A 21,517-nucleotide genomic window follows, 5' to 3' on the forward strand; every position below is an offset into this window, starting at 1 on the left:
GTACAATATAGAGAAGCTTGCATACCCGTATATACCTACAGTAAAAACTCTGAGGGAACTGCTCCAAGGTGGCCCACTTATGTCTTTTAGCATCACTGTGATTTATGTCCATCCTGTCAGGAAATGCTCCTCAAGACTGGGGCTCCACTGGGTGTATTCAGGTTGGTAAGATGATGGTCAGGGGTCAGAGGTCACCCTGCCGCACCTCCTTCTCAAGTTCAGTGCGGGTGAAGCTCTTCGTATCCTCAAGTAATGTCTTTTCTTCTGTCTACTCAGGGATAAAGACTACCACCTCAGAACTTACAAATCTGTAGTGATGGCAAACAAGTTAATAGACTGGCTCATTGCGCAGGTAAGATATTGCCATTTTTTGTTTTAGCGCTTTGTTTTTGTGTATATATCCTTAGCGTGCATGCGTATTGAAAACACATTTCCTACACAGGAAATGGGAGAAGATGAAAGAAAGGAAGGGGGAAGTGGCTGTTTTCTAAACAGGCCGGCCGCTTCAAATATGTAGAGGAGGAAATGGGGCTGAAACGACCGCAAGCCAGCCATGATATTTCAGTTTCACAAAGAAAAGCAGAACGTAGGAGAACTTTTCTACTTTAATTAAGCTTGACACGAAGCTTGAGGCTTATAGATTAATAGAACACAACTGATGCTAGTCGCTAGTGGTGAAAGCGGATAAAGGCTTGTACTGCACCGCCGAACGCAGCATTCTATCGGTCTGACCGCATCATGGCTTGGAACTGTGCTCCTGTTTGTGGTTTGTTGGACTGTGTGGCGGTCCTGTAGTCAAGTTTGGGCTCTTTGGACCATAGGGGACAAATCATGGGTGTGACTGCAGCATTGTGACCTGTGGCTGCATCTCTCCTTACGCTCAGTGTGTGCCTGTTTTCCAGGGGGATTGCAGAACAAGAGAGGAGGCCCTGATCTTGGGGGTTGAGCTCTGCGACAATGGATTCATGCACCATGGTACGACTGTTTTCACTAACTAATTGGAACTCCCTGTGCAACAGTGAGTGCTGTCACTGGGCTCAAAAGACCATTACCTCAGCTTTTGATTTTCCAAGGCTCATATTTTGATTTGCCATAAACGATTAGAAAGCATTGGCTTGAAAAACTGAAATGGAGACTGTTATAACTACCACCATGACAAATTTAAGTGTCAGAAAAATGGACTTGCACAGTCTGGTACTCTGTTTATTGACATATTGTGAGCCTGTGATCAAGTCACGGATGCATGGTTTGCATCAGACTAGAAATTGGCAAATGAATGGATGTTTGTCAGTCCAAGTGTGAATGGTCAGTTGTCATAGTTACCAGGCTGTTTGTGGAGTTCCAGCCTCTTTCAAGAGACTTGACCAGTGCTGCCAAAGTTCACATCATACATGTCTGAGCCATACCACATATCTCATTATACATGAAGTCAGTGTTCCAAAGTGGCCACAGTTTAGTTTGGTCCACAGCGAATCCAGAGAAATGCTTAAACCTAAGAACCATAATGACTATAGTTTCATTTCCAGTTCTCAAGATGTAATTTCTGTGCCCATACTGATAATTTATTCTTGGTTTTGTGGTTGCTAAAACTAAGTACATGTTACATCTGATCTCTCAATTTAAAATGAAGAATCATTTGTAGAAACTAGTGTTTTTGAGTGAGGTGGGGGTGGGGATTGTACTTCAAAGTGGAGGGGCTCGGTGCATGTCTTTGTTACCGTGGAGACGGATTTAAATCCTGCCCAGGTCCTTTTTCCAGCTCCTGCTTTCCATGCAAATGGCAGGTCTGCCATGGTAGCGAGACCCCTCTCAATGCCTAGTGCTCTGAACATGGCAAAAAAAAACAACCTCTCTGTCATTCTCGCTTTGATCTTCCGCGGACGCATTCCTGCCTTTCATTCCCCGCATCCTTGAAACCCATGGCGGTTAATAAAGTGTTCATATCATATCTTTTCTCCTTATTAAAAGATCCTCATTGTGATTTCAAAAGGGTGTGTTTTATTTTATTTTTTGTGAAACTTGTTCAGACAGACCATGAGAATTCAACAGAAAAAGGTCAGAACAGAACCGTTTAGAGCAGCGGCTGTTGGCTAGCGCAGAAGGCCCAGGTATAGCGGTTTGTCGCGAGGGTTCCGCTCAACACAATCGGCGCGGCTCGCGGAGCACCCCTTCAGAGGGGATTAACTGCCGCTAAACCCTGCGTTCGCAGTGCTGGAAAAGAGCGAATTCAAGGACGAGCCTCTGTTGTTCCGGTTCTTTGCCGATGAGGAGATGGAGGGATCAAACACCAAGCACAAGCCTATGAAGCACGATCTGAAGATAGTGGAGAATGTCATCGCTAAGACCCTGCTGGTGAGAGACGCACTGCTCACAATGGACCACTACCTGCTGGGCCAGACTGATGCTCCTGTGATATTCATTCAGTCAGTGTTTTACTACTTCATATGTTTTTATCGCACAGCTTGGTAGTGGCTTCCAGCGAGTTAGATCTTTCAGATTCATACTGTACTATCTCAGGCAGAGACTTCACAGATGAAATGTATATTAATGATAAGTCGTAATGAGGCCCTAGAAATATGTAGGTACTGCAATAGTGACATTTTGTGGCCTCTCAGTCCTCTGTGGTGCTGAGAGATGTTTTCCATAAGGCTGTGCACTCAGATTCTGTGGGACTGCAATGCACAGGGCTGTTTCTGTGCTCACTCCACGTTTCTGCCTCCCCACAGATAAGGCCCAGCGACGGGGGCTATGGCTTCACCCTCGAAGACCGCAACCGAGTGCCCATCATCAAGTCCGTGGAGAAGGGGTCGTACGCCGAGGTAGAGTAAACGCGCCCCACCCTCCCGCACGCTATTAATGTGCTAAACAGAGTCAGATGCTAAACGCGCCATCTGTCGCTGGACGTGCCGAGCGTAAACAGGCCGGCACGTGGAGCCCTGCTGCTCGGCTGTGTTTACCCCGTCCCCCGGGCGTCTCTGTTTGTTGTCACGCCTCAGATGGGGAGTCTGTGTGTACGTAAAGGGTATCTTTGTGCATCCGTGTTGATAACATCTGAAGGACGTTTAGACAGAGGCACGCGACTGGGGAACAGCTGGATCGGGTCTGGGATCGGGCCTTTTTGGCATAGGCTACCTTTGAACAGATCCAGAAGGATCCTGGGGAAGGCTTAATGTGCAGGGACTACACACCGGAAAGATCTGTGCCTTTTCAGTAACGATGGTGAACTTTGATACAAGAATCAGTAATATTGTCTTCAGGAAAATACTATCCTGAAGATGCTATGCTAATATTTTTGAATTCTTTGCCTCATCTTGAATGTTCTATGACTGTTGTTAGTGTGTTCTCTTCATCTCCAGTTGGTACCTTAGTTTTTCACCTAAATACTATAATTATAGTGGAGTCCATTTCCATCTGGAATGGCTGGAAGTTTGAGGAGGAGAGAATAGTTTCATTGTGATGTGTGTTTCCAACAGAGGATTCATTTGTGGATTAAAATTAAAAAAACAACATGGCCAACATGAATCCTAGATTGCTGTGATGTATTGGTCAGTCCATCATGGAAGTCTTAGAAAAAATCTAATATTCAGATTGAGAGAAAGCCTTCCAGCCCTAAATGATACTGGTCTAACCTTGTTAATTCATTACTTACGCATAGTGGATTAATCAAACTGACAGCCCTCAAAACCTCTGTGCATCTCAATTTCTTTAGCATATGTTGCATGACATGTTCACTTGATAGAAACAACTTCCGAGGAACATTTGATAACTGCTAAAAATTTAAAAATAAAGTGATCCAAATGTAGCATCAAACTAGATTAAAATTTCAGAGGTCAGTCTCCAGGTTCCATGAAGAATTGCCCTGTTTGTTTTAAATCAGGTGCTGTACGATCCCCATTGTGACCCAGCAGTGCATATACTGTATGTAGATAAAGTCCAAACTGTTAAAATCCCACAGTGGCTGAGGGAGGTAGACAGTGGGGGCTTGCTCCTTTGTTGAAAAGCCGACACTGTAGGAGAAAATTTCCCCTCGCAAAGTAGCCCACCTTTGTTCTGTAGGAGATGGCAATTCACCGTCTGATGTGTAAATTGATAGTTAATTGAATGATCCTACAGGGAGAATAAATGCTCTGTGTAATTTGAACCAAATAATATTTGGATGAATCACGTTGAGCTCTCAAAATGTATAACTGATTGTTTGAAAATGAACTTTTAAGACTAATGATGAAATTGAAATTCATATTCACAATAATGGTCCAATGAATGAACAACACATATTACAGCAATTTCCCTGCTGCAGACAAAATGGCTAATGGAATAGAACCCTTTGACAGATGCCTAATTATTTTTTTTAATTCTCTGCCCCAATGCTGTCAACGTCACTATGAGGAAGTGAGCATCTTTTGAACAGAATGGTAAATATTGTGAATATGCCCAATGCTGTTGTGCTGTTTCACGCTCATTTATCTAGTTCTATGGTTATTAGTTGTCTGATACTTTAATCAGTACAGCAAAGAGGCAAGAAGCTCAGTGGGGTTACGTATTCAAAAGGAAATCTTTCCACGTTTTACTGTTGTATATTAGCAAGAGGTTTATATACATTTTAGTGGGCGCACATGGTACTTTGCGCTTCATGGTAAGCTGTAATTCTTACACTTTCTACTGCAGGTGTGGGTAATTCCATTCCTGCAAGGCCACCATGTCTGCAGGTGTTTGTTGTCATCAGTTACGCTGGCCAAATTAACTGATTATCTGAATGCGCTTGTGCTGGTTTAACCAGAGATGAGGGCGCAATAAAATGTTTCATGTTGCAACACAGGAATAATCTTCAGATGTCATTCATGAGCTTATAAAATATTATAGCTAAAATATCAATTGCTAAATGGTTGGGCTGCTTAAACAATTCTGCAGGATATATGGGAGTAATACTTATTAAAAATGTTATGGCCGACTATACTTGGCAGCCTTCGGTTTATATGTATTTGCTCTCAAGGATGGAACCCTCTTCGCATCATTATCTTTCCCTCCAGATGTGTACTAACTCTGTGATGCAGTGATGTTATCCTTCACCTTCATGGTTTGCTCTCTGCAGATGGCTGGCTTGGAGGTGGGGAGGAAACTGTTTGCCATCAACGGGGACCTGCTCTTCCTCCGGCCCTTCCAGGAAGTGGAGTGTTTCCTCAGGCAGTGCTTCAATAGCGGGGGGCCACTCAGGGTCCTGGTCAGCTCCAAGCCCAGAGAGTGAGTCCGAGGGTGTGTGACGTGTGCGTGTGCGTGTGCGTGTGCTTGTATTTATGTGTGTGTGCTTATGCACGTGTGTGTATGTGTGTGGGTGTGTGTGTGTATGCACGTGTACATGCTTGTATGTTGGTTTGTGGTGTGTGTGTATATGCTTGCATGTACTGTAGGTTTGTGTGTATGCTATATCCATTGAACTGGCTGATTTACTATTATACAGCATGTAATTACTCTCCTCCTAGACCCATTCCATTGCAACTTCAGTAAAATACAGTATATCCAGTTTATGTTTCAGTGCGTTTTAGCACATTCCAAGCGTTACAAACAGAGATTTGCTTTTAGCTTTGGAATTCCACTGCTTACTTTATAACCGTGTGCCTTGTGCTCAGACAGGATGCTGAAGGTAAACAGTATGTTTCTGACTGGTTTTGTGCAGATGGATTAGACCTGCTCACTGAGAACTGTTAGCATTCCGTTTCGAGAAAATGTCAGACAAGGACTAGTGGGATGTTGGTCCTGTGTTTACTGCTTACAGAAATGGTCCTGTCTGAAGATATGGGTGTAACAGAGAGCGCTGGCCTGTGTAATGCTGACTGTCTCTGTCTGTCTGTCTGTCTGTCTGTCTGTCTGTATATCTCTCTTGGCCTCCCTCCTTCCCCGCTCCAGGACAGTGAAAATTCCTGACTCAGCGGACGGCCTGGGCTTTCAGATTAGAGGGTTCGGCCCGTCTGTGGTCCACGCTGTTGGCAGAGGTAAGGACCCTGGATTGGTGGGGAGTCTGCTCTGCCAGTAAACATCTGTCTGTCCTCCCTAATCCACCTGCACCCTCTCCCCCTCTCCCCCCTTTCCCCCCTCTCTGCCTGGTCAGTGTGGGAGAGCTGTGCTCCTGCTGGCTCTGAGCTGTGAGACCTGGCACCCATGCATGACTGTGTGTCGCTGTGTCCCTGTTTCTCTGCGGCTCCCTGGCTGTTAAAAGCTTTAGTATCCAGTGAGCGTGACGTGCTGGCGCTCGTGGGGTTGTAATATAAGCACACTCCTGCTTGGAGATATATATATATATTTGAACATGATATGTTTTCCAATCCACACAGTAGGGTAAGGTACATGCTCATCTCTTCAACTCTTCAGACTTGTGTATCGCCTGAAAGGGGAAGGTGGTGGTGTTTTTGAAGTGCTGTCTGTTATTGTTTCCTGGGCTGGGTTGGGGAGGGTGGGGGGTGGATGGTTGGAGGAGGGTTGTGTTCATTGGGAGGTGCCAGAAGCCAAGCTCCCAGTAGGGGGGTGGGTAAGGGGGGGTTCCATAGCCATTTCGGCAGGGAGGATGGCGTGCTCACACAGGCTCACTCTTTCATCTCCCAGCCAACAGAAGGTGCTTCATCACCGCTGATTTTGACTGACTCTGGCTGTGCAATAACATTTTTTGGATTGAGATCTCTCCAGACCTCAGTTTCTCACAGCCCTCAACTTTTATTTATATATTATTTTCAGGCTTTTACCTACTTTGTAGTGACCATCGTGATTAGTAGTGGCTTTTCCAGCATTGCGTGTTTTTACCCTTTTTTTCTGAATAAAATTTATCCCATACAACCATGTTCCATGTTTTGACAATTCTGGAAATGCTGTAGGGTTCAGCTGGAGGGATAAATTCCTTCAGGCTTTCTGTGAGTGGAAATGCAGCAGCTGCTTTCAGAGTTAGTTTATTGTGCAGTGGATTTCAGAGGCCGTTTCTTACCATGAATTATGAAAGGTTGTGTTGCATAAAGGCTATAGTCCATTCAGACTGTGAAATGTGATTAAGCCTCATGAAGAACTCACAGTACGCAGTCACACAGTGTTAGTTTTCTTTCTGAGAATTATTCATCCCGTCGTATTGTGTGTGTATTTGAAAGGTATTGAAAACAAAGTGGCTGTTATTTAGTCTCTAAGGCCACTTCTTCCTCCTGATAGCTGGAGACCTTGAAGCGCTCCTTGGTCTGAATCCCATCCCAGATAGCAGCAGTAAGCCGCTGCCAGATGAACAGCTTCTGAAATCACTGTGTTGGTTGTTTTTTTTAGTCTCTTTCACATTCCTGTGGAAGAGACTAAAAAAAGAGTTTCCTGAGCTGGCTCATTTTGTCTTATCTGTTGTAATAATTCACACTAGACCGTGTTTGCCAACGCATGTGAACAGCCTGTGTGTGTTTACGTGGTTCTTGTGCTTTATTTACTGTGCATGGTGGCATTTTGGCCACTTCTGTCCAAGGGAATAACTGTAACTCTCTGTGCTCTGAGTAGTCCATTAGTGGTGACTGATATGCCATTTTCGGCTCTACGCATCAGCTGCCGGGTGAACGTACGTGTTTTCCTTTTTAAATTCCTCCTTCACATTTATTTTTCCCCCCCTTCTCCTGGATTCTAGGAAACGGCTGTAGTGTAAAACGAACGGTGACGTCACGCCTCTCTGCTTCCCGCAGGCACGGTGGCGGCCATTGCCGGCCTTCACCCGGGGCAGTGCATTATCAAGGTGAACGGGATCAACGTCAGCAAGGAGAGCCACGCCAGCGTCATCGCCCATGTCACGGCGTGCCGCAAATATCGCCGGCCCACGCAGGTGAGGCCCACGGCGCCATGGGAGCGGTACCGCGGGCTCCGAATGTGGGCCCGGGGGGGCACGAGAGATTGGGTTGTTGCTAGGTGGTAATCAGTTACTCTGTTAGTGCTCCTCTTTAGGAGACAAAGTACAGGGGGGTAGGGGGGGTGAGCGCGCATCACCAGTGGCAGTGTAATGGCGGTAATTGCTGGAGGTGACAGCCCCAGGCTGGGCTGTGTGGCTCAGCGCTGAGGCTCTGCTTTTCATCAGGGCCTGGGCAGGGAGGCACGCCCTGCTGCTGTGGGGTCTGCGGTTGGCTGCGGCACACGGCGAGTGTGGCGGGCCGTCCTGGCACGGAGGTCTGGGGGCTGGCTGGCAGAGCGTAGCCAGGAAGGGACGGGGAGGAGGCAGGGCGAGGGTGGGGGCCCTCTGGGGGCCTTGAAAGGGCATCATTACTCTGCGGAGTGGAACACATGCAGGGTGGAAACGTGGTTCGGCGTGTGGTCTTGTTGTTGGAGCTGGGGCCTGTTTTCACTGTGCTATATTGTCAGACCCAGCCCATGTGGTGGGACAGCAGGCTCTGAATTTCTAACTCAGTGTGCACTTGTCTGATGCAATATGAATGCATCCATTTAAAATGGGAGGTTTTTAGGAAAATGAAGCCTTTTAATTGAAAAGCTTGACTGTTCAGTTAATTTTTGTCTCAGCTCATGTTCATAGTAAAATCAGCTTTCCTCTAATCCTTCATTTATCCTCATTTAATTTCAGCAAGATTCCATAAAGTGGGTGTATAACAACAGCGAGAGTGCTCAGGAAGACCACCAGAAAGCCAACCGGAAGCCTTCTGTGGAGGAGAATGGGGATGTTTTTGAGTGCAAAGTGGAAGGTACAGCTGGGACACAAGCTGTCACTACGTCTCCCCATATCGGCAATAAAAAAACCTGAGGCTGCTTGGGAACGGGCCTCCTGTTTGCATGAGTATTTTTTTGGTGTTGTTTTTTTTTTTTTTTAATGAGGAGCATTATGATTTGGTCCACTCATCTCCCATTCATGATTTATGGACCTGTAAAGATATATTTATTTAGCTTTTTTGTGAATTTTATTTCTGTGGTTTTATTGGCATATCAAGTCAACAGTTTTATGGAGCTGGTAAACTTAATGGACTGCGTTTGGTTCATCCTTGGCAAGGGAAAATGGCAGATCGCCACAAGACGAACTGCATCTGACGCAAGTTAAAATCGCAGTTCATCCCACAGTTCGCACAAGCACATCATATTGCTCCCCTTTGCTAAATTTCCTTTGAGCACAGATGCATTGTTCTTGTACTCTCTCCGTCAGTTGTTTTATCATAAGAAGACAAGTGCATGTTATTTACACCACAAGAGAGGAATTAAGTGTGTTAGGTCACATGCCACTAAGGGAAGGAAAACCTCAATCACTTGTGTTCTTTGGTCTGTTCCAGAGGTAATGGACAAGTTTAACACCATCGCCATCATAGACGGGAAGAAGGATCACGTGAGCCTGACTGTGGACAATGTCCATCTGGAATATGGCGTGGTTTACGAGTATGACAGCACAGCTGGGATTAAGTGCCACGTCCTGGAGAAGATGGTGGAGCCCAAGGGCTTCTTCAGTCTGACTGCCAAGGTAATGCCCCCACCCCCTTGCCTGAGTGCAAACGGAACGGTTCAGAGGAGTTATGATGTCATATCTTGGTGTTACAGCTAAAACAGTTCATGAGAGGTAGCGAGTAATCGAAGGCTTTCTGACTTGCGGAAAGGAGATGCTGAGGGACATTGAAATATTAATGTTGTTTTTCCACATTCCATTTCGTGATTGGGTCAGGAACATTACCCCTCTCTCAGGAAGGGTCTTGGACAGACCATTTCTATAAAAATATTTTTATATATTTCATATTTTTATTTGCTGGCTACACTGGTGGCCAGTGAGACCTTGGCTCAAAGACAAGTTAGTTACCTCTCACTGTTACAATTAGCAGTGTCTTGAAAACATGGGGATGGAACTGTTGATTGTGTTCTACTATCAAGAAGACATGTGTTTCCTGTTGTTTTTGTGTCTGAGTAAGGCCAAGTTTTCAGGAATGTTTGCATATGAGTAACTACAAGGCCACTGTTTTGCTGGGTTTTATTTTTGAGATGCAGGTTTTTTTCAATCTCAGTCAAGTGTTTTGGCTGATACAGAGGGCGACAACCACTGCTTGCTATGATGATAAAACATGGCTTACCTGTTGTTGTAATTGAGGGTTGGACTGTGGCTGGTATCGATTAAGACTACGAACAGTGTGATCTTATCAGTCTATGTTTACTATAACCTGGAGTAACAGCTTCTCTGATGTATTGTGCAGCAAGAGACATTTCATGAAGATAAAGGGCTGTGTTTCTCTTTTTGACCTGTAGATTTTACCTCATTGATTTTCATCAGATATTTATGAACTTGCCCTGCCACTCCCATTTCATGTTTAGTTAGAATCATCATTTATTGAATAATGAAGTGTATATCTTAGCCATTGCCTGAGTCAGATGTTGAATTTTTTTTGTGTTTACCTAACTGCCTTTTGGAGTCCCTGCAATTGCTTTAGGTCCAATATGTACACAGAGCTAGCGGGAGATAGACCACATCCAGCTCGGAATTACAGTACTTGAATGGTTATAAAGTTTAGATGACACACATATACAATTTCTGTGTACATTTTGAATAATACAGTGCATAGGAACTGAACAAACAATATAAAATAGTATGTAGCTGTGGCTTCACAATGTTTTCAACTATAGTTGACACGATAAAGCTACAACTATGTCCTTTTCATATGATATAAAGTCCTTTGCGCAAAACCTCAGAACCGAAAACAATTTCTGCGCTAGTGCAGCACCTGTCCCAAACGAGTAGCTGTTTCCTTGGAGATCTTGCATGTAGATACATTTCATACCTCGAAGCTCTGGCAGGTTGTTTTGTCTGATTGGTCTTGCCTCTCCTTGCTCTTTCATTTCCTCCTCTTCGCGGTTCCTCCCCGTCAGTCTTATCGAATGCCGCCCGCGCTGTTTTGTGAACATCAGCTCCGCTCAGTCTCCTTGCAGTGCCGTGGCTCCAGACAGCGCAATCGGGACGGGTGCTGTGGATTTACATCATGCTGAAAAGGGGGCTGCTGTCCTGTTTAATCAATCCAGTCAGACTGAAAGCTGCATCTTTAAACCTGCGGTTGCTCTCTGACAAACATAGAGTGAAGTCTGTGTATTTGTTTGGATGCCCTGATTTCATCTGCCTGGCTAGTGCAATTTACTTGCTGTGGATGTAATACTTCAGATGGAACACTTTCTGATTTTCACTTGAAAAATAGGTTTCCAAAAGTTGCTTGAAGGACTATTTGTCCATCATTGGCAGTGACACACATTAAGGTTCTTGGTCATGTAGTTTTATCAGTGGGGTTTTGTAAGTGATCATTCCTCGTAGGCATTCTTTAAAATGTATCTTATATCTCTAGTGCCTATTTTCCTCAGAGTATAGAAATGAAGCTTGAGCATTTGCTCAAAGCCCCCCTCCCAGTTTCACATTTTGAATAGCCAGAGTGAGAGGGTCGCGTCCGCTCTTTTCTCCAGGTCCTGGAAGCGCTGGCGAGGAACGATGACCAGCTCGTGCAGACGTGTGCCAGATTGAGCTCCAGCACTGACGTCATCCCCGAGGACCTGCAGGCCAAGTTCACCGTCATGTGCGGAGAGAGGCTGGAGCACATCAATCGACGCATCACCAACTACAGGAAGGTGCGCAGGGGCGTTCCGCCAGCACACGCCCTCCTTTCACATTGTGGTCATTTGGATTTACGATAAGGGGTTGTGCTTGTCGGGAAGGATAGTGTTGTTTATGCATAAATTTAAAGATACAGCATGAATGTCAGTATTGCTGCAAAATGCAGTATGTCCCAACGGAATAATTATTTTCAAATTTGTTATGAAAAAAAATCATTACTAAATGTACTGCATAGGTATTCTGAATACCTTATGGGACACGCCATCAGGTCCCTGCAATAATTGAGTTATATATACAATTACACACCATTGTCCATTCATTTTATGAATAGAAATTTTTGGTTTTCATTTTATTTTAGACATATCTCCAGTCTGCTTTAAAACTACTGAATGGCTGGGATGTCATCTACAGTGATAATTCTTCCCAAAACTGCTGGGAAAGCAGTTCTGTTGAATGTGAATTTTGTGTTTTTCTCAGCTGACTTTATTTGGATATGAGAAAGAAAATATTTCTGGAAACCGCCCCCTCTTATTTATGCATGCGTTGACTCAACATCCGACTCAACGCCGGATTAATTATCAAAAGCTTAAGATAAGAATAGCTCTGAACACCCAGTCCTGTTGCGTAATTTCCCTCCTGCTGCATTCCGTGGAGGGTCCTGGGGGGCCGTGGAAGGGCCCGGAGGGTGAGTGCCTCTGGGACAGTCCAGAATGTGGGGAACTTGGATTTCCTAGAAAAGTTAACATGGGGACCAGCTGTGGACCATGCACCCAGTTCAGTCCCACAGACAGGGAGGAAACTACGGGATAGACGAAGAACCTGTGAAAGCCATGTGTTATGCTGTCCAAATTTCACATGACAGGGATTTATGATGGTAAAACATATAATTTTGTGTTATTGCTGTTTCACGTGTGTGCGGTAGATTTCCCACAGTGCATAAAATGTTATTTAGGTCACACTTTCTTTCTTTTTTTGACTTGCTGAATATTACAAGGTTTTATCTTTTGAGAAAATAATTTGCAAGCACCGCACAGTATATATTTCTATTGGTTATAGATCATTCCCGGGGTTCTCATGAAACTTTGGATATCGTGAAATGAATCCTACAGGGCTGAACTGGCACAGTTCCAACAAAATCACTTAATTGCATATTTTACAAGTGTACAGAGAACTGTTCTGTCTTAGTTCAAAATTTCAAAAGAGGCTTGAGGCTTTGATATTGGAAAAACATGCCTGTAAAACTCTGCACACATTTATATTCTGTTGGTTTTTAAGTACTGAGAAATGGACCGTATAAATGTACACTTTCAGACACAGTTTCATGCACATGTGAAGGCCTGTTGAATAGTGCTCTAAGTGTGGCTTTGTTCAGGCCTTTGGCTGTTGTGCAGTGAAACGCCCTGGCCCTGCATCAGTGAGGCTGGGTGATGGATGTTGAGTACTTCCTGTCAGCATCACAAGTCAGAACTTCCCCAGCATAGTGTGCTGGTGGGATTAGACAACCTGGGGCATCTGCATGAGAAGACAGCTTGGACAGCTGAGAGCAATACCTACAGTACCATACAGTTGAAAAGACGGACACTTTCTTGTACTTGAAAGAACAACTGTGATGTGACGACCGTTTTCTCTCAGAAGAGAAATGATTGGTGATGCTGCTCTGTATTTTTTTCCACTTAAAGGAGCTGTGCTTTTTTAAAAGATATTTAAAGACATATATTTGTAGAACCCAACAATACAGAGGAACAATAACCATAGTGAGCAACAATAGGGAGATAATTTCTGCACAATTTAAAAATATTGTTTTACTATATGTGAGATAAGTATTTCAGCTATGTTCCACCTGCAGGCAGTAAACATTAAATGGTAATTAAATCACTAAGATTCTGTTTTTGATACAAAGAAAATGTATACATTTGTATTATATCTACCTAAAATGGTAACACCCCTGTGACAGACAAAACAGTGTTAATTTTTTCCTGAACTTGTTGTAAGGAGGGCCAGAAGTGCAATCTGAGCGTCGCCTGCTTTTGCCCGCAGTTCTCCCGAGTGCTGAAGAACCGGGCCTGGCCCACATTCAAGCAGGCCAAGACCAAGGTGTCCCCGCTCCACAGCAGCGACTTCTGCCCCACCAACTGCCACATCAACGTGATGGAGGTGTCCTACCCCAAAACCACAACCTCTCTGGGCAGCGCCTTTGGCGTCCAGCTGGACAGCAGGAAAAACTCCACGCTGGAGAAGACCAGCAGGAACACAGAGCAGGGTGAGGATTTGTCATGTAGTTTAGCATTAGGTGGCTATCGCATACCGCAGACAGGCCGGTTATGTTCTGCATGTGACCAAGAGCTGAGGTATTGATTTGTCATTAAGGTGGTTTGAGTGCATATAACATGACCCAATTTGTATTGTAATGAATATGACCTGGAGGGGAGATATTGATACGTCATTAAGGCAGTCTGAGTGGCTATCATGTAGACTGGCTGGTTGTGTAGTGCAATACATATGGCAAGGAGGTGAGAGGTCGAGGTGGCATTGAAACAGTGTGAGAGGTTATCACATGAACAGACCGATTCTGTACTGTGATGCATATGACCTCAAGAGAGGGGAGTATTGATATGTCATTAAACCAGTGTGAGTGGCTGCCACACAGACAAACCTTGTGATGTTCTCTCCTCAAAATCTATGTGGCCAACACACAAGGTGTTGATATGTAATTAAGACAGTGTGAGTAGCTGGCAGGACCTGCTATGTGCTGCAGCGCTAGTGCCCAAGAGGTGAGGTAATGATTAGTCACTAAAACAGCGTGAGTGTCTATGGCATGCACAGCTCCGTTTGGCTCTTCGCTGTGTCGCGTGTGGCTGAAAAGTCTGCGGCGGTGGCCCTTTTTGCGTTCTCCAGGCAAGCTGAACCCCATGGTGTACGTCCAGCACACCATCACCAGCATGGCGGCCCCGTCGGGCCACAGCCTGGGCAGGACGGAGGGCCACGGGCTCCGCTTCCTGCTGCGCGAGGAGGACCTGCTCACCCTGGACGCCTACCAGAAGCTCCTCGGCAAGCTGACCACCGTGGTCAAGGAGATGGAGTGCTACGCCGCGCAGATCCACGAGTGAGTTACAGCCCTCAGAGGCTTGCGGTATTAGAAACAGCCCATAGCAGTTACTCTTTGGAATGAACGGCTGTGATGTTATTCCAACATCCCTCGCTTCTTTGTTTGATCCAGTTGGTGGAGAGGTCTTCACGCGAATATGTTTTTTTACACCTAAGTTTTAAGCTAGCAAAACTGTCCTACTGTGTATAGTAAGCAGTTGTCACATACTGTAGATCATAATAATTGGGGACTGGGGGGGGGGGGGGGTGGAGTCCAAGTGTGCTGAAAATGGTCTGAAGAATTAGCCTGAAGCTCTAACTGACAAAATTACATTGAATGAGATGTTCAGCTGCCCTTGCTTGGACAGTCGGTAAAATATGAACTCTCATTACTCATTTCAGTAATGTCTTGGTGGAGCCCTTATGTTGAAATATTACCATAATGGCTTGTTTAATCTGAATCCAGGGAAAGGATAGCTTTGTAATTATTAGCGGTAATCAAATTGCTCGATGACGTTCATTATCTAAATCAGTTGTGGCCCTGTCTTTGCTCCAAACACCATTTTGAATCTGGCTGTTAATAAAACGCCCATATCCTTGGAGGCGTTGGTGAAGTAATGAATCAATAATTTATTGCACTGCATTGATTTTCCCATTTGTTTTAATATTGATTATTTTTAAAGTCGAGTTTCTCTCTGGTGAAAAGCTAGGAACTGTTATCCGCAGCTGTTACAGCTAAATTGCGCACAATGCTGTTCTCTTATGTGAGTATTAAGCTAGAACACATGTACACATAAATTAACACATGAACTGTAACTGAATGCATTAGCGTTACAATGCTAATTCAAAAATGTGTGATTAGCTTTTGAAATGTTGCTAGTCAGAGACAAAGTGACAGTGTTTTCTTGCCATTTCCTTGGTAAGATAAAGAGATTCTGGTGTGTGAACGAAATTATGTTTTGGCTGAAAAAGGGGAAGTGACGCATTGACCTTGAGTTAAGAGTGCACTGTCCTGCTCTTGCGGCAAAAACGTCTTTAATTTTCTGGGGAGCTTTAATCTGCCGTCTGCTCGTAAATCTGGTGGAAAGGAAGCGGCGTGCAGATGAAAGCTCGGTGGAAGGGCTCTGGCCCGGCGGTGGCGGGTTTTTTGGCTTTGGCGCCTCGTGCCGCTGTGATTGCCGGGCCGGTGTTCGCCGTGGCGAATGTGAGCCTCCCCCTCCAGGGTCCGGCCTTCGCCCGCCCGCCCGCCCGGCCCAGCCGCCGGAGAGGCACTTCGCTGGGGGATGCCGTTTATTCCCCCTTATCTACTGCTGCTGATGCGTGTTGGCAGACAGAATTAAAAATGTATGGGTCTGTTACATCATTTGTGGAATTTATAGCATTTCTGTAGGATGGGTTCCCAGCGGTTGAGCTGAAAGTGATCTCGTTTTTGCATTCAGCCAGCTTAAGTGTCTTCAGTGTATTTTTTTTCCCTCAGTTAGATGTAGTTGTACATGAGAGTGTTGGCACATTCTCTCAGTCTATAGGATTAGCCTCTGAAACACACGTGGTGCCCTTCAGTTCTGTGCATTTTTGGAAACTATTGAGTATAAATACAGGCCCATGCAGAGCGAGCTGCGTGTTTGTGTCAGCCGAATCTCTGTTTAAGGGCTTTACAGCTTATTCCAGAGGACTCAGTAAACCAAACTGACTGTATTTGGGCATGATAAATGACACAACGATACACCCATGGTGATTACGGAGTCACATGGAGAGCTACCTTGCTTGGTGTCAATGAAAAAGGATCATGAGTTCGCGGCCACTCCCCGAGTTCTGTCAGCTGTGTTGTATTTAGTTTAGGATGATGGAAGATGTGCGTCTGTCTTCTGTTCCAGCTTGTTTACCATTTTGAGCGATGTGAGGACTCTGTTCTCCATTGTCAAGCTTTTGCATGTGTACAGAGAGCTGTGAATGAACCGTACACTCCAATTTAAAAGATTTTCATTCATCGGACGTGATGTAGCCGTTTGAACGCGCCGTATGAAAATGCCACTGAATATAATCATGTAGTTCAGTAATTTTCACTGCGAGGGAAAGATTTGTTCAGAACTTGTGAATTTCATGTATGCCTGCCTTGATTCTTTCTAAAGTGGAGGCAAAACATATGTAATACTTCAACATTTTTAATGAACTTCACAGTTACTGTAGTAATTTTTTTGAGTTCCTGTGTGAATTACGTGGATGAACTGGAGACTATACTCAACAGTATTTTAAAAATTTGATCAACCATACCTATGTAAGCTCTCTGGGTGTATCAGAAAAAATTCTGAAATCTCTTCAGTTGTGTTTTGTCAGTATAATGAAATGTTGCTACTCTAATGCCTGAATGAATTCTCCAGATGAATCATGAACCAACGTATGAAGTTTTTACAGCCGTGTCTTAACATTTTAATCAACAGTACAGTCACTCTCGTGCCTGTGTGAGTGATCTGGGTCCTGCCCTTGTTGTCTTCCGCTGTTGTGTTTGTACAGTGCTGCAGAGAGAGCCGTTGCCTCAGAGCACATTGCGTTTTCGGCAGGGTGAGGCAGAACGGTGGGATCTGCACTGTGCGCGGGCTCCTAACAGGAAGCCGGAGAAAATGAAATGGAGGCGGGACTGTCGTTCAGGGTGCCCCGCGCACATTAATGTTACGCCTCCCAAAGATTTACAACCAAGAGGGTCAACGCCTTTCGAGAGACACACAGTGATGCTCAGTTTGGTTAGAGTGGCAATTCAAGAGCATGCAACAGAGTAAATGAAATTGACACATTTTAATATCGGATATGCGTCCTCCAAAATATGAGCTGAGTGCAATCCCTGCTGACTTTATGACTGTAAAATATGGACTGGGTCTAAATGCACTCACATTTAGCAGTGGTCCATTTTTTTTTAGCTTACTTAAGTACATGAAATACTGTGCAGTGTTGTAGATGCTGTATGGAGAGGACAGTGGAGCCTCCCTTGTAGCCACTGGAATGAATGCATTGGTGTCGGGCTCCAGTCAGTGCGATCGCTTCGGTCACGGCCAGTTCACAGTGGACTCCTGCCACCTTCAGTTTTACTGCCACGCATTAGAAAGGGCTGAGGAGGATATTGATATCTCTCTCTGTCTCTATGTCTCTCTCCTGGTCGCTCTGTCTCTCTCTCTCTCTCTCTCTCTCTCTGTCTCTCTCTCGCTGGCTCGCTCCCTCGCTCTTTCTTAATCTCTGTCTCTCTCCTAGTCGCTCTGTCTCTCTCTCTCTCTCCCTGGCTCGCTCGCTCGCTCTTTTTTTATCTCTGTCTCTCTCCTATTCGCTCTGTCTCTCTCTCTCTCTCTCTCTCTCTCTCTCTCGCTGGCTCGCTCGCTCTTTCTTTATCTCTGTCTCTCTCCTAGTCGCTCTGTCTCTCTCTGTCTCTCCCTGGCTCGCTCGCTCGCTCTTTTTTATCTCTGTCTCTCTCCTAGTCGCTCTGTCTCTCTCTTCTCTCTCTCTCTCTTCTCTCTCTCTTTGCTGGCTCGCTCGCTCGCTCTTTCTTTATCTCTGTCTCTCTCCTAGTCGCTCTGTCTCTCTCTTCTCTCCTCTCTCTCTCCTGGCTCCCCCTCTTCTCTCTCCTGTCTCCTAGTCGCTCTGTCTCTCTCTCTCTCTCTCTCTCTCTCGCTGGCTCGCTCGCTCTTTCTCTCTCTGTCTCTCTCCTAGTCGCTCTGTCTCTCTTTGTCTCTCGCTGGCTCGCTCTCTCTCTCTCTCTGTCTCTGTCTCTCTCACTGTCCATGTCTCTGTCTCTCTCTCTCTCTGTCCCTCTTTCTCTCTGTCTCTCACTTTCTCTCTCTCACACACACAGCTGACTGTGAAGCAGCAGTGGAGCGACAAGGCAAATTAGCTCTTATAAAATGCAGGGATGTGTCTTTTTTAAATTTAAATCCTGGGATTTAAAGCTTTGTGCCCTCCCTGAAGGTCCTGGCCGTGCCAGAGGACATGGACTACCTGTTCCTCATTCTCCACTGCATGTGATGAATTGAAGTTGTCATACAAGGCACTGTTTATGTGAATGTCAGTGCTCCTTCTTCAATAGTCTCAGAGTATATTCACAGTATATTCACTTAAGTATCTTGGAAGGGGTAGGGGGCATCATCCTTAAAATGATAAAAATCTGCTGAATTTGTATTGCAAAAAATGAACATGTTCTTTTGGTAACTTATTCAGAACTTCAAGGAAGGCATAATTTTCCTGAATTCTGTGACATTGGTTCTTCTCTTTGAACTGTCAGCCTGATTTATCCTGGGCTAATGAGTTTGTTTCTCAACTCTCATGTTAATTGAAAGTAAAGTGTATAGATTATCCCATACCATGCCCTGCACAGCTTTGTTTCTCAGGCTTTATATGAGATCCCCTCTGCTGGTCACACCTTCAGTCCCTAGTAATGGAATAGGTTTTGAACCCCAAACTGGATGTAAAAATGCATTGATATTGATATCATTGCACCATAATTATTCAATTATTCAGTAAATTGCAGGTATAATTATGGCATCTGTTTACAGTGTAATTTGAGTGAAACTTATATGAATCAGTTACATAAAACAAGATGTGTTCACTATGCTTCGTGCTGTCTATAGTGTTATTTCAGCTGTATCCCCAAACCTGTGGTGCTCATTATTATTCTCCGTAAGTATTCTTTGGTAACCAGTGCCGGGAAGACCGTAAGTCATACGCACTTCCTGATTACAACCAATCCAAGAGCTTTGCCTGTTCTCCATGGTGATGGCATGCTGCTCTCCACTGAAGAGCCATTGTTTGGACCTTCAAGTGCACCTCAAAGAGAACGTGCTTCAGCTTCGCTGTTCACTGAATACAAGGGGGGAGGGGGGTGGAAGGAGAGTGGAGTGGATGTTTGAAATGGATGAAAAAAGCCTGCATAATCCATCATGATAGCATGCATGAGCTGTGAAGGCAATGTTTTATTTCTCATTCATTTGATATATTTCTTTAAGCTCACAGAGCTTACTGGTTTCACTCTTGGCGCAGTGGAAAAAGTCACACATACATGATTCTGATTTGATTTGGAAATTCAAATGGACGTGGCATGCTGGCATATTCGTGTCTGAAAAGATCGCTTTGCAAAGAGCAAGTATTGCATTATTGAAATCACGGCTCTAAGTGTCACCATGTGTTTCTACAACTGTGAAAATAACTTGAGCATAAGCTCTCTTCAGAGCTGCCCTCCACTAAAGCCAGGGTCCTCAGTATATTACGAAAGGGGCATATTTTTGTTCTGCTTTCAGCTGTTGACACAGCTGGTTTTGCATGTTTGAAGATATTAATATTATGAGGACCTCTAACCTTTGAAGTTGTTGTCCGGAAGCCAAATGCAAACAGGTTTTGTTTTTTTGGCCCACACCAGATTGCACATCTCGATGAAATTACCTTCATGTATACACTCAGCATACTTTTCGTGGAATGTAAACTCTACACTGTAAATTTGAGGGGCTGTTAGAAATTAAATGCAAGGTCATATTTGCCGTGCTGCATTTATAAACTTACTGCAGTAATGGTAATGACTCTGTTGTAAGTAGTGTTAATGTGGTATCTGTGGTGATGGGTAACCTGCACCTCCCCTCCACTCTTTCAGTCTGCTGTCCTCCATCACTCACCCTCCTGCATCTGACGCCAAGACCACAGAGAACTACATCTCCGCCGACAACGAGGGCGAGAGGGGCGAGCGCAACGGCAAGAAGGTCTGCTTCAACGTGGCCGGGGACGAGCAGGAGGACTCTGGCCATGACACCATCAGCAACAGAGACTCATACAGGTGCCTGACTGCATCATCGTCCCCAACAGAGACTCATATAGTTAACTGACTGCGCGCATCATCGTCCCCAACAGAGACTCATATAGTTAACTGAATCGCCATCCACTGTAGAGACTCATACAGGTGCCTGTCCGCATCATCATCCCCAACAGAGACTCATATAGTAAATTGTCTGAATCGCAGCCCACTGCAGATGCTCATACAGGCAACTGGCTTAATCACTGTCGGCTACAGGAACTCATAGTTAACTGATATGATCATCTTCAGCTGGAGTTTCGTACAGGTACTATACGTAACTCACATCAGCTCCTTTTTATGTGCTGAAACTCATACAGGCTGTTGGCATTTAAAAAAACTCAGAAAACAAGAACTATTTCAATGAGCCCAAATGTACCCTGACAAATGACCCCAGCAATTTAGTGTGTAACTTGAGTGGGAGAAAATGGAAACCACAGCACTGCAAATCATCAAAACATAGCATACTGCAGTTTGTGTACATGACCCACATTTTCTACCTGCTTTATAGTACCACTGTTAATGTTTTACTTGACTGATGGTTTACCATAATATACATTTTTAAGATGCCATTTCACTATGCTTCTTTATGTTATGTTTTAAAAAAAATTTTTTTACTGTCTTACAATTTTGATTGTACTTTTCTAAATATTTTAATGTGTTTTATTGTGATTGTATCATTATTTGTTATTTTATTTATTGTGTATATCTACTGTATATGTCTAGTTTTTAATTCTACAGGCTATTCTACATCTTGCCTTTTTCTTTTGTACCTTTTTATCTATAAAGCACACAGTCCTGTATAAAAGGTGATATGAAATAAAGTTGATAAAATTAAGATAGCAAAATGCTTAGAGATACTGGTGTAATAACAGGTGGATGGTTTGCTTCTTTCTCATAGTGATTGTAACAGCAACAGGAACTCCATAGCCTCCTTCACCAGCATTTGCAGCAGCCACTGCAGTTCCTATGTTCACAGTGACGAGATGGACTCAGGTAGTCATGCTGCACTCTTACTGCACATCCCTAAAGTATAATTCTGGCCTCTCAGT

General features: G+C 44.5%; 1 protein-coding gene across 2 annotated transcripts in view; it reads left to right on the plus strand.

The window, feature by feature from the left end:
• The window catches only part of prex2 (phosphatidylinositol-3,4,5-trisphosphate-dependent Rac exchange factor 2), a 107,065-nt gene that overhangs the window by 45,674 nt on the left and 39,874 nt on the right, over window positions 1–21,517 (plus strand). For both annotated transcript variants that reach the window (XM_064333025.1, XM_064333026.1), the window contains exons 14-27: window positions 277–352; window positions 903–975; window positions 2,210–2,352; window positions 2,727–2,819; window positions 5,090–5,238; window positions 5,902–5,987; window positions 7,689–7,825; window positions 8,573–8,690; window positions 9,267–9,451; window positions 11,419–11,580; window positions 13,604–13,826; window positions 14,462–14,669; window positions 20,271–20,450; window positions 21,367–21,461. In XM_064333025.1, the coding sequence (XP_064189095.1) occupies window positions 277–352; window positions 903–975; window positions 2,210–2,352; window positions 2,727–2,819; window positions 5,090–5,238; window positions 5,902–5,987; window positions 7,689–7,825; window positions 8,573–8,690; window positions 9,267–9,451; window positions 11,419–11,580; window positions 13,604–13,826; window positions 14,462–14,669; window positions 20,271–20,450; window positions 21,367–21,461 (1,928 nt within the window). The remainder of the gene's footprint in view (window positions 1–276; window positions 353–902; window positions 976–2,209; window positions 2,353–2,726; window positions 2,820–5,089; window positions 5,239–5,901; window positions 5,988–7,688; window positions 7,826–8,572; window positions 8,691–9,266; window positions 9,452–11,418; window positions 11,581–13,603; window positions 13,827–14,461; window positions 14,670–20,270; window positions 20,451–21,366; window positions 21,462–21,517) is intronic.

Source organism: Anguilla rostrata, chromosome 4 (genome assembly GCF_018555375.3).
Source record: "Anguilla rostrata isolate EN2019 chromosome 4, ASM1855537v3, whole genome shotgun sequence".
In the NCBI taxonomy this organism is placed as follows: Eukaryota; Metazoa; Chordata; class Actinopteri; order Anguilliformes; family Anguillidae; genus Anguilla; species Anguilla rostrata.